Below are 19,221 nucleotides of genomic sequence, written 5' to 3' on the forward strand. Positions count from 1 at the left end.
GGCTCAGGTCATGGTCCCAGGGTCCTGGGATCGAGTCCCACGTCGGGCTCCCGGCTCCGCGGGAGGCCTGCTTCTCCCTCTTCCACTCCCCCTGCTTGTGTTCCTGCTCTCGCTATCTCTGTCTCTGTCAAATAAATAAATAAAATCTTTAAAAAAAAAAAAAAAGAAGAAGGGTCAGTATAGTAGAAACTATCAGTGATACATATACTGTTTCGTAAAATGTTTCTTTCAGGGGGTGAGGGAGGCTGCAGTATAAATGCATTTCTCTCTCGGGATGGGTAGGCGTAGTTTGAAAGCCACTTTCTTTCACCACCGATTGAAGGAGTTCCATGTGGGTCTCTTTTACGACACTAATGACCTCAAGAATTTGTGGAAATGAAAAGCAGCTTCTCTCCTCATAAAACATTTGGGATCGTAGGTTTAAATTAATACAAGTAAAAATGTCTGAAATATCTTCATTTTCTTTTCTCCTAAAGTTTAAATTGTATTTTTCAGAATGCAGGGGAATTAGACTACAAATCGATAAAAAAAAAAAAAAAAATGATAGGGAGAAAATTCCTACCTGCTCAGAAATTAAACAACCCATTTAAATAAAACCCAAAAGCCAAAGAAGATTTCACAAGAGAAATTAGAAGATAATTTGAACCAAATAATAATAAAGATACAATAAATTACCATGTGTGGGATTGGGGAAACACTGGGAACTTCATAGCATATACACATTTATTAGAAGGTCATCTAGGAGTAAGTGGCCCTTCAAAAATTTTGTCTCAGTTTCTCCCTCTGTCTCTCTTCTGCCTCCATATTCCCCACCTCTCCCACCCTCTCCGTTTACCACCCGCTCTTCACAGTGTTCCTAAATTCTCAGTTTCTCAGCTTTCTAGTTTCTATCTTTTCACTGTCCCCTCGATACTTTTTCTCATCCCCCTCTCCGTCCCCCTCTGTAGGTGTCCCCCTCACTGCTTTGCTTACCTCGTCCACCTCCTTTTGCTTCTCTCAGGTTCTCTGCTGTTAGTACCTCTCCACCGCCCACCTCATCTCTTTCTCCTTCTAACCCTTTTCTCTATCTTGCCCTCCTCCTTCTGGACTCCTCTCTCTGTTCTCTGGGCTGGCTATGTCTCTTCTTCCCTGTCTCTTCCTCGGCCTGCTCTTCGCTCCTTCTCGCTCCTTCCTGCTGGTGCCCTTTTGTCTACTTCCCTTCAGGAATCTCCTCTCCCCACACCCAGTGCCCTTCCTACTTCCCTGAACACTCTGCCTTCAGCCTCTCTCTTTCACCTGCAGATACTCTTTTTACCCCTTTTTTCCCCTCCGTCTTCCTCTCATTTTCTCTCTTTTTAAAAGTTATTTCTTAAAGATTTTATTTATTTGTGAAAGAGAGAGAGAACGCACAGGGCAGGCAGAGGAAGAAGCAGGCTCCCCACAGAGCAAGGAGCCCAATGCAGGGACTTGATCCCAGATCCCAGGACTCCAGGATCATGACCTGAGCCAAAGGCAGATGCTTAACCAACTGAGCCATCCAGGCATCCCTTAAATTTATATTTTAAATTGTGGTTTTAAAAAAAGCCCAGATGATAACATTTGCCATCTTAACCATTTCTAAGTTCAGTAGTGTTGTCTGTTCTCGCTGTTGTGCAACTTCTTCATTTTGTAAAATTATACTCCTGAAAACCAAGGAATTTACTTTAAAATTAGTAGCTTTGTCAGCCCGGGGGCTCAAATAATTGTCTTCCAGTTCAGGATCCTGTAAATCTTTAGTATTATAGGTCTATTATTTTAATGATGCATTATTTTATGAAGGTTGACCCTAAAATAAAGGCACGGTTTCCACACACATTGCTGTCATTACTTTATATAGTTTAAATTATTATAAATTATATTTTTAATAGCATTCCTTGTTTTCTTTTTTCCATTTATGAGTATTAAAATGTACAAAGCAGATGTTAACTGCATTGCTGAAAAATAATATTGTCATTCTGAGTGGCCTTTCTTTCCTCTGTGGTTTTTTGGTACCAGGTTTCAGATACGTAGTGGTGATCTTCTTTATTAGCATTGAGACTGATTGAACAAGCATGCCCCATGGGGTCCCAAGATGACTATGACACCTTGCAGCAATAAGCAGTCAGGAAAGTTTTCTCAAACAGAAGTACTCGTCCTAGCATCAGACGATAGTCCTGAGCTATTCTTTTGGATTCTTGACTTGTCGGTTGTAAAAGCCTCAAAGATAAAGCTCTGTTAGTCTGTAGTCTTTTTTTATAGTGAGGATCCTTTAAAGTCAGCTGTGTTCTGCCCTTTGTATATCATCAGGAGCAGTAGCCTTACACTAGGGAGTACTTCCTGATGGTTCCCATCACGTTTTCCTGTCTTAATCTATCGATTTAATTAGTTTTGTCTAGTATATGCCCTTATAAAAATGCATTCCCTCCTCTCTAGATGCATTCCTCAGATGAGTTCTAACTTCCCGAGTTCTTGTTTATAACTGTACCCGTGTACCTCCTCTCCTTTATTTGGTATCTTTTCAAGTTTTGATTTATTCCAGCCTTCTGATTATTCCCATAATGGTTTCTAACTCAGGGTTGGTTATACAGAGACACAAACACGTAGCATTGTGCCTACCCAGTCAGTAAATGGTGGCTTTTTGTTATAATTGTCAATGTTATTATCAAAGTATCAAATGTACAGCTTAACCAAATGTAATAAGCAGATTATAAAATGCAATAATTTCAATAGGCACATAAATACTTTCCGTGAAAAGCTTACACTGCTGGGCTCATTGACACATTTGCCCTTACTTGGCCTTCTTCCACCTTTAAACTAAATTTTTGTGGTTCATTAAGTAGTTTTTAATCAGCCTGTCAGGATATAACTTACGGGACATACTTTCATCCAGTAGAATTTTCATGTGAAGTAATAGGAAATAGATTCATTTTTCATGACTAAGTGATTTCTTCTTGTTAATCAGATTGATTCTAGTTGGTGTGTGTGTGTATTGAGGGAATTCTGAGCAGGCCATGTCATTAAGTATTTTGAATTGATTCACTGCACTTTTGTTCAGAGATCCCTGAACTTGGATTTTGCCCCAAGGCCTATTGTCCTGGGATTCTTCTAGGGGGGAAAAAAAGTCTCATCATTCTAATTTCTAAGATACAGTATTTGATTTGGCCCCGTATGGAGGCTGCTGGCTTTAGTGGGAGCTGGCCAGCCCAGTGAGCAGCCTGGGAAGACCTGACAAGCACAGGGAGGACTATGTACACCAGGTGCACCTGCGCCCCGAGAGTGGTGGGCCTCAGCCTTCCCAGGCACACTTCCCATTAGAGAGGCAAAACTAAAACATGGGCATTACTAGGAATTGCCTTTTTGCCTCAGTTAGGTGTGTGAAGACCTAATTTGAGAGTGTCAGTCGTCTGTCCTTCTCTCATAAAAGCTGACATATCCATGACATGTCTTGCCCCAGACGACTTTGTCTTTGTGTCTCTTTTGCTCTCTAGGTGATCTTTACGGAGCCATTGGCTCTCCAGTGAGGCTGACTCGCACCGTCGTGGTGGGGAAGCAGAAGGATTTGGTCCAACGCATACTTTACGTCCTGACCTACTTTCTCCGTTGCTCTGAGCTGCAAGAGAACCAGCTGACCTGGAGTGGGAGTCACGGTGAAGGTGACCAAGTGTTAAATGGGAGCAGCATCACCACAGCCTTGGAGAGGGGAGAGGTAGAGGAGTCTGAGTATGTGGTGGTCACGGTGAGAAGTGAGCCTGCTCTCCTTCCCCCTATCCTGCCACCTACTATGGCCGAGGGAAGGAGCCCCAGGCCTGAGGGGCTGGGTGTGTCCCCAGAGGGCACTGACATTAGAGACCTGTGTTCCAAACCTGACAAAGAAGGACACAAAAGGCCAGAGCAGAGTTCTCAGGCCTGCAGCATGGGATTCCAAGAGCCAGCCTTGGACAACTCTTGGAAACCTCAGGGCACATTTTGTGGGGAGGAAGAAAGTGAAAACGAGGCACCACGAGATGGCTCTTCAAGACTCTCCAGCTGTGAGGGGCTGGGGGCTGGAGTGAAGATCAGCCAGCAGACGGTCAGTGAGGACTTGAAAGGGGAGATGCCTACGAAACTCGCAGACCGGTCAGCAGCCTGGCCTTGCCCTGACAGACATTCCTGGGAGAAACCCCCCTTAGAGAAGGTCACTTTCCAAATTGGAAGTTCCGTATCTCCAGAGTCTGACTTTGAAAGCCGCACAAAAAAAATGGAGAAGCGGCTAACGGCCTGTAGACAATATCCAGAGTTAGCCTGCCATCCCTCGGCTGAGTCCGGGACGGCCGCTGACATGCCTCAGGACCCGCAGGTTTCTAGGTGCTCCTTCACACCCAGTTTCCAGAAGAATGTCCACTGTCCTCAGAGTCCATCTTGTGAGAGGGATGAAGGTGCATTTGAGAGGGATTTTGCTGAGGACAGAGGCATGAAAACCGAGGTGGTAGCAGATGCTGCTGGGCAGCCCGACCCGTCTGCTGACTCACTGGCACCTGACGACAGTGAGGCAGGACCTGGAATGAGGATGCCGGAGCAAGCAAGACGTTTGCCTTTGCAGGATGCAGAAGGCCCTTTGCTACAGCCTTTTCCAAGCAGGTGTGCACAGCAGGACTCTGGCTTCTCGGGCACTGCAGATGTCCCCTGTGGGGATGCCAACAGGAAGGCCAACTTCCGGAGGGAAGGAGACATTCCCAGAAACGAAAGCTCAGATAGCGCTCTTGGAGACAGTGACGAGGAAGCGTGTGCTTCAGCCTCGCTGAATCTGGAGCACAGCGGTGACTGGACTGAAGGGTCCTTGGAGGTGGAGCTGCCTCTGCCAAGGTAACACTGGCAGGTTGGGAAGCCGAGGGAACTGGGTTTGAATACTGTTTTCCCGCCGTCACCCGCGGGGGCACATGAGGTACTGGCAGCCGTTCCACACACGGTGCCTTTTCTTCCTCTGAGTATGAGCACTGTTACCAACCCGATGCACACAGCTTCAAGCCGCGCTTTCTCCCGGGCTGATCAGTGGCCCTAGTGCATCTGAGCTCTCTGAGTGAGGAGGCACCTTGTTGTCTTTGCAACTCTTGTGACATTTGGGGAAGCTAAAGGATACCGTGGAGGCGGTGGTGGTGGGGAGCAGGGATTTTAATTTTCTGTCCTTGGAGTGGAAGTTAGATGGCTGGCAGCAGATGCCTTGCATGGGAGGTGGTGGATTACCGTCACCATGTGGCTTCTGTCCTGCAGGTCAGAGCAGCAGGAAGTGGTTGGGAAACAACACCTCTTCCTTAACACTCCATCAGGTGGATTATTTGGTCTGTGATGACTGAAAGCGGTAATTAGAGGTTTCTTCTGTTCTTCTGCACTGTCGTGGGCACCACCCTGTGCAGATGTGTCGAGTTCCTAAAGCCAGGTTTTTGGCAAGATTCCCCCCCCTCCCCAGTAGACTTTCTGTTTCTTCACTCTCTTGACGCAGACCACCTGGTAGACGTTTGATATGAGGTTCAAGAACAAACTCATAACTGGCCATCAGAATACTGCTTTTTCTACCCTTCCATCCAAAAAAAAAAGGTCTTTTTTCTCTTCCAACCCCCTTCCTTTTCCCACTTCGATGATCCACTTCCTGGAGGACTGGTGAAATGGACCACCCTGAATCGATTTTTCTTACCTGTGTTCCTAGGGGTTTTGTTCCAGTTGTAATGCAAGAAGGGAGTACATCTTTAATTGTGTATTCTAATGGACTGATATTGTTTTAGGTCTCAGAGCATCAGCAACCCAAATGTAAGAAACTTTGGCCGCTCACTTCTGGCAGGTTATTGCCCCACGTACATGCCTGATCTGGTGCTTCATGGGACCAGCAGCGACGAGAAGCTGAAGCAGTGTCTGGTGGCCGATCTGGTCCACACAGTCCACGTAAGTGATCCCAGCTTGGAGCCCCTGGCTGCTGACAAGATGTCAGCCAGGGTCTTGACCAGCAACAGGTGTTTAGACCGAAGAGTGTGTAATTCCGGGATTGTTTCTAGCGATGCGGGCAAGGGCTGGTGAAGTACCCGAGGGGGGGGTGGGGGGGGTGGTTAGCGACAGCTGGAAGCTATGAACACACCTGGGCCTGAAGGATAAGTGGGGTACAGTGGCACTGGTGCTGTGGAGAGCTGGGGCTGGAGGAGGGGCCGGGCCACCTGGCGACCCAAGCACGGAGGAGCTCTTCTGTCCTTCCCATTGGCTGAGCCCAGCTGGAAGCCAGAGAGCAAGGTCAAAACTGATGCAGATACAGTCCCGAGGTCCACAGAGGTCGGCCTCCTGGGGCCAGCACAGGACAGAGAAGGGCAGAGAGTGGATCTGGAGGGCACATAGGCTGGGCAAAACAGAATAAACAGCACAGATGGTGACAATTATATGCCGTCACGGGGAGGACCAAAGAGATGTCACATATGGTTTGCTTTTTATCCGATCCTTACAAGTTCCTAAGAGTAATTTATTTTAACTGATTTGTCATTAAGTTCGCTTTGATGGCTGCACGAGGATGACTGTATAAAGATTAACAAGTCTTACTGGAAAATTGCCTCGTGGCTGCTGTTAAGTGCTTTTCCGCTATCTGCAGCGTGACAGGAACTGAGCAGTTAAGGAAACTGTGTCAGTCTGATGGGCCTGTTTTTAATTGAGCTGCTATTGGGCAGATGTGCAAAAATAGATGTTGTGCATTGGAAACATATTGTGACTTGTGCAATAGGGAATGTCCTCACTGCATTAAGAAAATTGGAATTTGGCTTTGTTACCTACCTCCTTACCCAACAAGTATTTTGTGAGAGGTGGAGCAGAAGGCACTGTATGTTATCTTTGGCCCTCAGTATCTCCTCTGTGAAGACTAAACATGCATCAGACACAGGCTAAACAGGCTGAAGGTATTTGTGTGAAATGGGAAGAAGAGCTCAGTAGTGAAGCAGATGTCCTCATAAACCCCCCTGAATGGGGAGGGAGAAGAGATGGGGAAGGGGTGCTTGGAAGCTGGGAAGGCCAGTCCAGTGTATACATTTATACCCAAACATTCCTAACCCCACCCTGCTTTGTGGTCGGACACCACTCTTCACCAGGATCTTCCAGGAATGAAGCTATAAAGTTGCTTTCTTCTCTTGTAAAGAATGTCATAACATTTTATTTTCATAGTCGTGATGAACACTGTATCCTTGTTTATCATATCAGAGGTCCCTACGGCAGTTACATTAGAGTTAAGAACAGTGTCCTCATTGTGTGATACTATGTAGGTTGTCGTAAACCATGGAAGTCTCAGTGATGTTAGAGACTCGCATACATTTTGTAGCCATCGGTAGCATTAAGGCAGGGAAGTAGAGGCCTTCTTTTCCTTTTCTATCAGCAATCTGTGTGTTTATATCCATATATGCAAAACCTGTGGGGTTTTTCTTTTTGTTCTGCTGTCCGTTTGATTTGTAAGAATATTGGCGTTATGGGGCGCCTGGGTGGCTCAGTCAGTTAAGCGTCCGACTCTTGGTTTCAGCTCAGGTCATGATCTCAGGGTCATGGGATTTGAGCCCTGCCCTGCTTTGGGCTCCACACTCAGTGGGGAGTCTGCTTCCTTCTCGTCCCTCTCCCTCTGCCCCTCTACCCCACCCCTGCTTGTACTCTCTCTTTCTTTCTCTCGCTCTCAAATAAATAAAATCTTCTTGAAAAGAAAAAAAAAAAGAACATTGGTGTTCTTGCTTGTTGGACCCTATGAAGCCCTGTGTTCAGCTTCTGACAGAGGTGCCAGGAGATCGAGTGTGAGCTGGGGCAGGTTGTATTCAGTACCATTGATCTTACCAGCTTGGGGGTTGGGGGGGTTGTTGCCCAAATGCCCTAGACTTGCTCACTTACCTCTATGGAAATATCATTAATTGATTTATAACCCTCCTTGAACTTTTTTGTAAAACCATTTATGACTTTTTTTAATATTTTCCATAGGCTGACAGTTCCCAATTTTTTGTATATTAGGTTTTAATGGTGACCATTGAGCTCTATAATTGTGATATTTGAAAAAAACAAATCCATGTTTCCTCTATTAGTACTCTTAAAGATTTTTCATATATCATTTTCCCTTCCTTTCAGAAGTAGTGTTTTCACACTGGAGGCTTTTCTCATTTCTTTAGACTATGCAGTCACCCTGAGATTGAAATTTATTAAGCGTAATAACCTATATTGTGTCAAATTGTGGGCACATCCAAAGTGCAGCCATGCATGGGTGTTAATAGGAAATTGCAAAGGGTTCATAAAAATATCTTTGGAAATTTAATACATTCAGAATGTATCCAATTAGCATTAGTAGATTTCTAATTTCACTTGGCACATTTATCATAATGAATTTTGCTTTTGAAGTAGTGTTCCATTTAAACTGCCTCTCAGATTGGGACTCTGGTCTGTGACAGTGTTTAAATAAAAATAACCTTACTTTCAACTGCCATTTACACATATTTGTTGAAAAATAAATTAGGGTGTTTTTTTTTTTTAGACATTCTATTGAATTTACTGCTCTGTAAAGTCTAGTAATTATTTAAATTCTTGAGTATGTTGCCATAAAAGGAAGCAAAGATCCAAGAACAAAAATACATGACCACAGTTAGAGCTGAAATAATAACTTGTTGAGGAAGAATAGATTGGGATAAATTGCTTTACTTAATTTGCTTTCAAAAACCTATTTTTCGGACGTTAATAATTTTTAGTGTTCACGCGAGACTTCATTGGGCTTTGATACTCATAATCATTTTTAGCGAAGGATTTTTATTAACTGTTTAAAAGCAATTGATTTAAGTTATTGATCTATTTTCTAGACCTGTGCACGTGAGCGGATTTTAAAATCTGTCTTACGTAAATGTGCGCTTTTATAACCATGGTGGACGAGTTCATGGAATTCCTTCTCTCATTGAGGGATTGCATTCTAGAGCTTCCAGTACTAAGAATTTATTTATTTATTTATTTATTTATTTATTTATTTATTTATTTATTTTGAGATTTTATTTATTTATTTGACAGAGAACGAAACAACAAGAGAGGGAACACAAGCAGGGGGAGTGGGAGAGGGAGAAGCAGGCTTCTCGCCGAGCAGGGAGCCCAATGCGGGGCTCGATGCGGGGCTCGATCCCAGGACCCTGGGATCCTGACCTGAGCCAAAGGCAGATGCTTAATGACTGAGCTACCCAAGCACCCCTAAGAATTTATTTTTATGCAGTTTCCTTATTCTGGTCTCATTAAAGGAAAGATATATTAACTTTATTTCCATTTTTATTATTGGCTTTTCCATAACAAGATTGTGATGGTCTTTAAATATTTAAACACATGTTCTTGTTTAATCCATATACTACCTCTTTCCTGTCTTTTCAACTGTTTCTCTGTCTCTTGGCATGTGGATTATACAGCTGCCTTTTATTAGGCTAAAGTAATATTTAGTTTCACTTTTTTCTCCCTGCCATATCTAACTATGCATTCTTTCTCTGTTTTCCTTTTGACTTTAAATGTTCAAGTGGGAGAGAGAGTGTGAGAGAGCCAGCTTCAGGCTGTACCTGTGACCCTCAAGTAGCTTTTTCTCTCTTTTTTCCTCCTGTGTGCTTGTCTGCCTGTGAATACTGCTGCCCAGGGCGATGTTAGGGGTATTAAATTATGGGGTAGTGGGGAAGGAGCACTGATTTAGCATTGATGGCTTGGGTTCAAGTCTTACTGTTCCCACTCATTTGCTGATAGTCAGGTAAATCAATTGGTATCACCAAGCCTCAAAAAAAATGTATTTAGAGGAACAGATGAAATATAATCCACTGGTTAAGAGTTTGGCTTCTAGGGCGCCTGGGTGGCTCAGTTGCGACTGCCTTCGGCTCAGGTCATGATCCTGGAGTCCCAGGATCGAGTCCCAGGATCGAGTCCCGCATCGGGCTCCTTGCTCAGCAGGGAGTCTGCTTCTCCCTCTGACCCTCCCCCCTCTCATGCTCTCTCTATCTCATTCTCTCTCAAATAAATAAATAAAATCTTTAAAAAAAAAGAAAAAAGAAAAAAAAAAAGAGTTTGGCTTCTAAAGACAGACAAACCTGAATTTGAATCATGGCTCACCCCTTAGTGGCTTTGTGGACTCGGGCAGGTTTCTTAACTCTTCCAAGCGTCAGTTTCAGCTTCTGTAAAATGAACAGTACTTACAGGTCTGGTTTGAAGACTCTGAGATAATGCATAGCAAGTGTTTAGCACAGTGCCTGGCACATTCCTAATGCCCAATAAATGTTAGCTGTTAATATATGTGAAAGTGCTTTGTAATTCCTGTTGGAGATAGTGGAACAGAACCCATATACACATTCATTCTGGGCTAAAAGTGTCTACTTCTCCTTGCCTGTGAAATCACAAAGAGTAGGCCAAGGGGCTGACTGCCGGGTAGGGTCATCAAGACCAAAATCAACATCCCATTGTAATGCTTCTTTGAAAAACTGTGGTCCAGGGCTTCAGGCATTTTACAGAATAATCTATAAAACAAAGTTTAACAGTTGGATATTGCAGCCTCTTTCATTTAATTTTAAGAGTAGCAACAGATTGGCTCCAGAAATACCGTGCAGAAATCAGTTGCACAGATAAGGAGCTTTGCTAAAAGCTTGGCTCTGATATATGCTCATGAATACCTAATTATGCCATGCAGTGTAATCAACCAGGGAGACTACAAAAGAACAGCAAGTCACATCAAATGATAAATCATTACTTAAGTAATGCAGACAGCATGAAGGTGCCTCAAGTCAACAACAACCTTAAAATCAATAGTATTGCAAAGGAAGCATCCATGTAGGATAGGACAGATCAGCTATCTGAGCACACCTCTTGTCGCTTTCATTTTCGTATGCTGGATAATGAGAATGACAGTGCCTTGGGCCTACAGCACTGTCTTACTGTTCCATAAAATCTGTGTGTATGTGTACACATGTATAAGCATGTACATGGGGTTATGATGTTAAAATGGATTGCTTATTACGGATTTTGATTTTTTTTTAAGTATTTGAAAAGAAATACTGATCTCTGGGTATTGCCAACTCTAATCTGAAGTCTTACTGATTCTCCTCCTCATTGTGACTACAATATAGTCTTATTTAACCTTCCCAACTAGAATTCTCGCGTCCAGTTTTTCCCCTTCTAGTCATCTCGTACGGTGCCACAGAGGGCTCTTGCTAACCCCTGAATATGATCACTTACTCTTTTGCTCTAATAGTTTCCTATTCTTTTAAGAGAGTAAAATATAAACTCCTTGGCTGGAATTGCCCCCAGGTAGAACTTTATACCCACAGGCTCCTTAGCACATTGCAGCACGCCTTTGTTCTGTTGCAGACATTTTTCTGCCACTAGGGCTGTAGGCCTCTGGAGCAGAGAAGGGAGACTTTCTTTCTTTCATATTCCCAGCACCTTACTCTGTGCACCTAGAAAGTGCTCAGTGACGTTAGCTGACTGTTCCCTACGGAACTGGATTTAGGAATGTGTGTTTATGGCTAAAACTGTGATGATTGGTCTGTCTGTTTCTTCTAAAGAGAAATGGCAGATAGTTTTTTTTAAATAAAAGGGAAGAGTAATGTGTTTAGACATGATGCCTTTGGCTCTGTGTTCATTTTCTTTACCTAAAGGAGGGTAAAAAGCTTATTATAGGTCTCTCAGGCTTCAGTGCCCTTGCATTTTGTAAATATTAGACACATGGCTAATTTTGATGTTTTCTTAAATTTGTTCACTATGTACAAACTATTTGGACATCTATGCCGTGCTTTGTAAAAAAGCTTATCAACCTACTTGCATTTTATTTTGGAGTCCTGTACATCATCACAGGGCTTTAGTCGAATGACTCTTCTTGACCTTGAGCTCCTTTCCTGGACTTTAAATTGTTTCTTTTCTCAGCAAGTGACAGGCCTGATAATTAAGCTGTGCCCAAGGTTGTGCACTGTATCTACAAGGCTGTAGGCTGAACTTGGGTGTCAGCCTAGTGAGCCTGGTGATGACCGCCGCAGGCACAAACCCACAGAAAGTCAGATGTCCTTTGTAGCCCCTCCCAGACCACCTCACTAGACCCTCTCCTCCTTGCCTCTGCCACCAGGCCCCTAGGTCTTCATGATGTCTTTGGGCTTCCCAGAGCCCCGGCCTTGGTATACCTACCAAGATCCCTCAGCATTGTCCGTGGTCCACAATGATTAATTTTTTTCTCTTCTCCACCTCATCACAACGCTTAAGGCTTTAGCGACTGCCACTGAACCTGTTTCCAAGAGAAAATAAATTCTGGTAAAGAAATGCTTACATCAGGCGCCTGGGTGGCTCAGTTGGTTAAGCGACTGCCTTCGGCTCAGGTCATGATCCTGGAGTCCCGGGATCGAGTCCTGCATCGGGCTCCCTGCTCCGTGGGGAGCCTGCTTCTCCCTCTGACCCTCCCCCCTCTCATGTGCTCTCTGTCTCTCTCATTCTGTCTCAGATAAATAAATAAAATCTTTAAAAAAAAAAAAAAAGAAATGCTTACATTGTTATGATAAGATCATATAATTATTACTTCTTGTGGTATTTTCTTTTTTTTTCTTTTTTTTTTTATTCTTATGTTAATCCCCATACATTACAACATTAGTTTTAGATGAAGTGTTCCATGATTCATTGTTTGTGCACAACACCCAGTGCTCCATGCAGAATGTGCCCTCCTCAATACCCACCACCAGGCTAACCCATCCTCCCACCCCCCTCCCCTCTAGAACCCTGTTTGTTTTTCAGAGTCCATCGTCTCTCATGGTTCGTCTACCCCTCCGATTTCCCCCGCTTCATTCTTCCCCTCCCGCTACCTTCTTCTTCTTCTTCTTTTTTTTTCTTAACATATATTGCATTATTTGTTTCAGAGGTACAGATCTGAGATTCAACAGTCTTGCACAATTCACAGCGCTTACCAGAGCACATACCCTCCCCAGTGTCTATCACCCAGTCAGCCCATCCCTCCCACCCCACCCCCCACTCCAGCAACCCTCCGTTTGTTTCCTGCGATTACTTCTTGTGGTATTTTCATATGTTTAACAGTCTGCTTGATATAAACTAGAAATCTCTGATGGTGGCATGTCAGGTGGTCCGGCTGACTTGTTTGGCCAAAAATGAGGCAGGGAGTCTGCACATGGCTTTCGGGGAAGAGAAGGAGAGTCATGCCTTGGAAATTTACTTCCTCTCAGAAAATACCGCGTGCTGGGTGCTGTGTTTACGGTCATGGTCAAGGTGAGGGGGGAGGATTCCAGTACCATGTTGTGTTGCTGCAAGTGGCGTGCCTCCTCTCTACAACTGTAGACATGATGGGTAGAATAGTGCCCTCCCCATCCAGCCCAGTTGTCCTAATATCTGTGCATGAAGAAAAGTGGAAGTCCTCTTGTGCCAGCAACAAATCAAAATCAAAGCCAGAACAGTAAGTTTGGGCTAATATAACCGTGGCCTTCTGGGATTTCAGTCTGGACACAGATCCTAGGAATTGGGTGCTGAGTTTCTAAGGTCTACTCAGGATGAAAGATGTAGTCTCATATGCATATAAGGCTTGGGACCTGGAACTGAGCCCCTTACATGAAGCCTGGAGCTTCAAAGAGCTATTCTTCCATGAAAGGGGGATTAGAAAACTCCAGCCATAAGCAGTGAGGTAACGAAGAAACAAGTTGGAAACTTGGTTAGGAGGAAATAAAGTCACCCGTGAGAAATCAAAGCCCCGGGCCCATTCTGTGAGTGGGTTGGAGGTCCAGGTTTATTCTACCCAAGTGACTTGGGAATCCCTGAACAAGAAATAAATGTAAAATTCAGAAGCATTGAAACCTCTAGGACTCTGGCAGAAGGAAGCACATTGGACACTTTCTTTTAACCACCAGCTTATAAGACACACATTGCTGCTTTTCCTCTTCTCCACTTTAAGCCTTTAGTGACTGCCACTGAACCTGTTTCTAAGAGACACACAGAGCCCATAAAACAAACAACCCCAACAAGATGGGCTCATGTTCAGAGATTACAAACCATGTATGAGGAAATCAAGATGAGAGAGAGTAAGCAGATCCAAGCTGGACAATTAGCACTCCCAGAACAATTTGAAATAACTATTAAGTTACTGTGTTTAAAATGGTTATGGTCATAAAAAAGAAGGAATTGGACCTTTAATAAAGAGATGGGATGATGTGATAAGTGATTATTTAGATTTGTAAAAGGACTGTAAAAAGAACTTCTAAAAGTGAAAAAAGGGCCATTAGGATTGAATCCCAAGGGGTAGGTTGAAGAGCAGAGCAGATTAAATACTGCTGGAGAGAATTAGAATTTGTGACAAGAGGCTAGAACGAGAAAATTTCATAGCGTATTCAGAAGGTGAGGACAGACAAGGCGAGGGAAAACAGTATTTGAAGAAGGAATGACTGCAAGTTTTCAGATGAAATAAGCACACTGACTCCCAAGTAAGTGTAAATACAAACAAATCCAGTCTTAAGCTATAGAGAACATCAAAGACAAAGAAAACTTGTAAGCAGCCCAAAAGAAGATATGGCACCTGTCCTCAAGGACTTTGAAATCTATAACAGGAAGTACACAGAAGTCAATAAGCAGTAAAAACAGTGCAGTAGAGTCTCCTGCAGTGAGAGGCACAGGACAGGTGTGGAAGGACTTCCTGGAAGTGGTGTCCGTACCGGGGGGTCGGTAGGGGATGAGTATGCGGGGCCAGGGGAGGGTTCAGGGGACCGTGTGACTCTCTCAGGAAACCGGAGACTCTTCTGGCTGATTGTGTTGATGAGCATCTTTTTAACCTGCAGACAGAGCTGGCTTCACCACCACAGGAGGTTCTTTTTTTTTTTTTTTTAAAGATTTTACTTATTTATTTGACACAGAGAGAGAGCACAAGCAGGGGGAGCGGGAGAAGCAGGCTTCCCACTGAGCGGGGAGCCCGATGTGTGGCTCCATCCCAGGACCCTGGGATCAGGACCTGAGCCAAAGGCAGACGCTTAACGACTGAGCCACCCAGGCGCCCCACCTCAGGAGGTTCTGTCTGTCCTGTTTCTTGGTAAAAGTGCTGTCAGGAAAGTCTAGATGCTGAGCATTTAGTAAAAGACAGTACTATACTGCACGATTTTATAGACTGGAAGAAGTGTTTAAGAATGGTGAGTGATAACCAGGCTCCTTTTCTCTGAATGAATGTGACACTGAAGGGTTTTTTGTTTGGAAACCAAACAAAACCAGTCAGCAGTCCACACGTGGCTGCCGTCCTCATGTGTGGCTCGCATCCATCCAGAGGTGGGGTGGGTCAGCCCAGGACTGTTACACTGCTTCAGTCATCAGCTCCAGGGCAGTGGAGGATATGGTGAAGCAGGTGGGCCTTCACTTCTAATGAGGTAGGAGAATAAAAAGGAGGATCTGAGGACATTTAACCAAGAGCAGGTGCTGAGAAGGTGAACCTCACCGCATTACTTATCCCGTTGACTTCATAGGACTAATGAAAGGCCTCACTTGAAGCTACGTAAAGGCCAGTATTACTCAGTCATGATGCTGTAACAGAATGGTTCGAGAATCTTCTTAAAAGGCATTCTGTCATGTGGCATCCTCTTATTCGAGTTCAGTTTAATAAAGTTACAGTATGTACCAGAATTATCTTATATCGAATAACAAATTGACACTCAAATGATGCCAAGGAATCTTAATGTTTTATTCAGAATATTTCAGAGATGAATAAAAGATACAGGGAGGTGCTTCCAGTTGCCTGAATCATAAATCACCTGATCCCTGCATGTTTGAAAGAGGCTGCTCAGTGTCTCGTCCCTAGTAATCAAACCTGCCCCATTATAACTGCATATTTTGGAACTGGTTATGAGTACAGAAGTCTGTCCACACTCCCACTGTCTGTAATACACATGTGAGGTGGACATCTTTGAGGTTTGAGAAAGGGTCAGCTCAGCGTATGTATTGGGCAATGCCAACAGTGTAAAGATGGGGAAGTTTCTTAACAAAGTCTTAATAGAGACAACTACATTTCTCCTATTTTGACATTAAGTTGAGACTGTCATTCACACTTACTGCAATCTTATCTTCCAAGGGATTTCCACCCTGACAAGGTCCTAGGATTTCAAAGTAGAGGGCTTGGCAGAGTCACTGAGCTAAAAGTTGGAAATGCATGAGTTACTAGCTTGTATTTCTGACATACCAAGATACTTAATAAGCTCTTACATTTTTGTCCTTAGTGTTTCTGTCTGTAGAGCAGTGCTGTGTTTCTGGCCGCCCCACAGGAAAAATGGCATGATGAATTAATAAATAGTTATAGGAAGCATATATGTGAGAATGGTATTTTCCTGCCCTTAAGTTAAAAATAGGTGATTACATGAAATGTTAGTCATTTAAATGTGGTACATGGAAAAGAAATAAATTAATAATTGTGCAGATGACTTAATAGGAACTGGACTGAATCCAAAAATAAATCTGCATAGAGAATTGTTCAACAGAGCCAGCATGTGTTAGATACTTAGCACATGCCTAGCATTTTGTTATGCTCATTTCAGAGGCTACAGAAGAAAAAGAAAATGTGATTTATTTTCCTTGAGTTACTTATGTAATCACTGAGTAGACAAACAGATGTGAAATCAAGAACGTTAAGTTAAGACAGTGTGATTAAATGTCAAAATGTAGATTGTAGGGGCGCCTGGGTGGCTCAGTCAGTTGGGCTTTTGCCCATGATCCCAGGGTCCTGGGATCGAGCCCCAACGTTGGACTCCCTGCTCAGCAGGGAGTCTGCTTCTCCCTCTCTCTCCTCATGCTCTCTTTGTCTCTCTTAAATAAATAAAAAAATTTTAGAAACTGTAGATTGTAAAAACCCTCAGAAGTCAAAAGAAGAGCAGTGAATGTGGGAAAAATGTCTTATTGTGGAGTGAGGTGGGGACGTGGGGGGTGGGACCTAAGTTGGGTCCTTGAAAGATTGAAAGATTCAAGATTTTATTTATTTTTTTTAACATCTATTTAATTTATTTATTTAGAAAAAGATAATTTTTTATTATTAACATGTAATGTATTACTTGTTTCAGGGGTACAGGTCTGTGATTCCTCAGTCTTACACAATACACAGCACTCACCACAACACATACCCTCCCCAGTGCCCATCACTCAGCCACCCCATCCCACCCCCCTCCACTCCAGCAACATTTATTTTTTTCTTAAATATTTTATTTATTTGAGAGAGAGAGTGAGAGAGCACAAGAGCGGGGTGGGGGCAGAGGCAGAAGCAGACACTGAGAGGCCCCCAAAAGGTTGAAAAGTTTAGAAGGGAACAGGGACAGCATTCTGGGCACAGCCTGAGGTAAGAGGCAGGAGCCCTCTCAGCCTGGAGAAGAGGGTTCTTAGAGAGTCCTGGAAATAAATATGTATAGGTGAATGTGGCCCACACTGTAAAGAGCTTTAAGTGTGGAAAAAGGAAAGTTTGAATAGGGCACCTGGGTGGCTCAGTCGTTAAGTGTCTGCCTTCGGCTCAGGTCATGATCCCGGGGTCACGATCCTGGGGTCCTGGGATCGAGCCCCGCATCGGGCTCCCTGCTCGGGGGGGGGGGGGGGGGGGGGCGGGGGGGGGCGGGGAGGGGGAGTCTGCTTCTCCCTCTGCCCCTCCCCGCCGCTTGTGTGCCCTTCTCCCTCCCTCCCTCCCCCCCCCAGCTCTCTCGCAAAAATAAATAATAAAATCTTTAAAAAAAGAAAAAAAAGTTTGAACTTAGGTGTTTGGTTGATAGGTGCTAGAGTAGGTTTTTGAGTTGGTAAGGGAAATGATGATGTGGTATTTTAGGAAGTTCGAGGGTTTTGCGGACGTGATTAATATAGATGGGGGGTGGTACAAGAGAGCAAATCGAACATGGCCAATAAGTGCACCACAAATCTCATACACATTTTTCCTCACAGAAAACCCCCATAAATTAAACCTCACTTAAATGTCACAGAAACTCTGTGAATTAGGTCATATTTTACAGGTGTAGAAACCAAAGCCCAGATTAACAAAGGTTCCATAGCTAGTAAGTGATACTCAAGCCCAACCTTGTCTTACTTCAGAGCCTTTGCGGTTGTCTTATCACTGCCCTTCATTGAAGTATCCGAACCATGGCTCTTCTGATTACTCAAACCTTGTAGACATTTCTTGGTTCTGAGAGTTTAAATTAGGCAGAAGTCATGGGTGTATAAGCCAGGGCAGCATATTTTGTGTACTCAGAGATCTGGTCCAGAACCCTGAAATTGGAATGTCCTGGACATCTAGAACTCCTGGAAAACAGATCCACAAATCCTAGTGGCTATGAATTAACCATACTTAATCTGATGATTTAACAAAATACAATAGCCAAAGGATATTTGAGAAACCTTTAAAGACCTATAATACGAAGCATTTCATTTGTCACTTTATCTTGAGAAATCAGCACAGGAAAGTAGATTGGGTAAATGAGATATTGACAAAGTAGAGCTAAATAAATGACTGTCTCTAACTCCCACAGAGCAGAGCAAGGCAAAAAAGATAATTGGCTTTATTGCCGAGACTTCATTCCTCTGATGGAGATTGGCCATCCACCCTGACAATCCCCTACAGCTCTCCATTGATCTCCAGCGTTCTGTCATCCTCCAGTCTCCGTCAGAAGTTTCTCAGTTGTCTGATCAGGTTTCTGAGGGAGGCACGGACACAGAGGCTGCTGGCAGCTGTGTGGAAGAGGGGGCGGGGGGGGAGCAGCAGGGGCAGGAGGGCTGGCAGCTCTGCCTTGCCACCTGGGTAGTGGATGTGCACTCAGCGGGGTGTGGGCACTTGTAAGGGTGGGAATAGGGCAGCACTTCTGGAAATCTCATATTATGGAGAATGTAGAAACATACTGCAGACTCATTCTTTAAAAAAAATTTTTTTTTTCACTCATTATTTGAGAGAGAGAGAGAGAACGAGTGTGGGAGGAGGGGCAGAGGGAGAAGCAGACTCCCCACTGAGCAGGGAGCCTGACACGACACAGGGCTCAATCCCAGGACCCTGGGATCGTGACCTGAGCCGAAGGCAGACGCTTAACCGAATGAGCCACCCAAGCACCTCTGCAGACTCATTCTGATAAGAGAATTTAGTGAACTCTGTGGGCAAGAAATGTACCTTGAAATTAATTCTCTTAAAAAAAAAAAAAAGAAAGAAATTAATTCTCTTTGGTTTGAGAGAGAAAAGGATAATTGATACATAACAGTGTCCCTAAGGTTCATAAAGTTTTCAACCAAACA

At 43.9% G+C, this 19,221-nt stretch overlaps 1 protein-coding gene across 4 annotated transcripts in view; it reads left to right on the top strand.

Annotated features, from left to right (window-relative positions):
• Window positions 1–19,221, top strand: part of FNIP2 (folliculin interacting protein 2) — a 138,690-nt gene that overhangs the window by 106,856 nt on the left and 12,613 nt on the right. For all 4 annotated transcript variants that reach the window (XM_064585218.1, XM_064585219.1, XM_064585217.1 and 1 more), the window contains 2 exons: window positions 3,486–4,839; window positions 5,754–5,910. In XM_064585218.1, the coding sequence (XP_064441288.1) occupies window positions 3,486–4,839; window positions 5,754–5,910 (1,511 nt within the window). The remainder of the gene's footprint in view (window positions 1–3,485; window positions 4,840–5,753; window positions 5,911–19,221) is intronic.

This window comes from Mirounga angustirostris, unplaced genomic scaffold, assembly GCF_029215605.1.
Source record: "Mirounga angustirostris isolate CCGP_5_RB_7025 unplaced genomic scaffold, mMirAng1.0.hap1 SCAF_2, whole genome shotgun sequence".
Classification (NCBI taxonomy): domain Eukaryota; kingdom Metazoa; phylum Chordata; class Mammalia; order Carnivora; family Phocidae; genus Mirounga; species Mirounga angustirostris.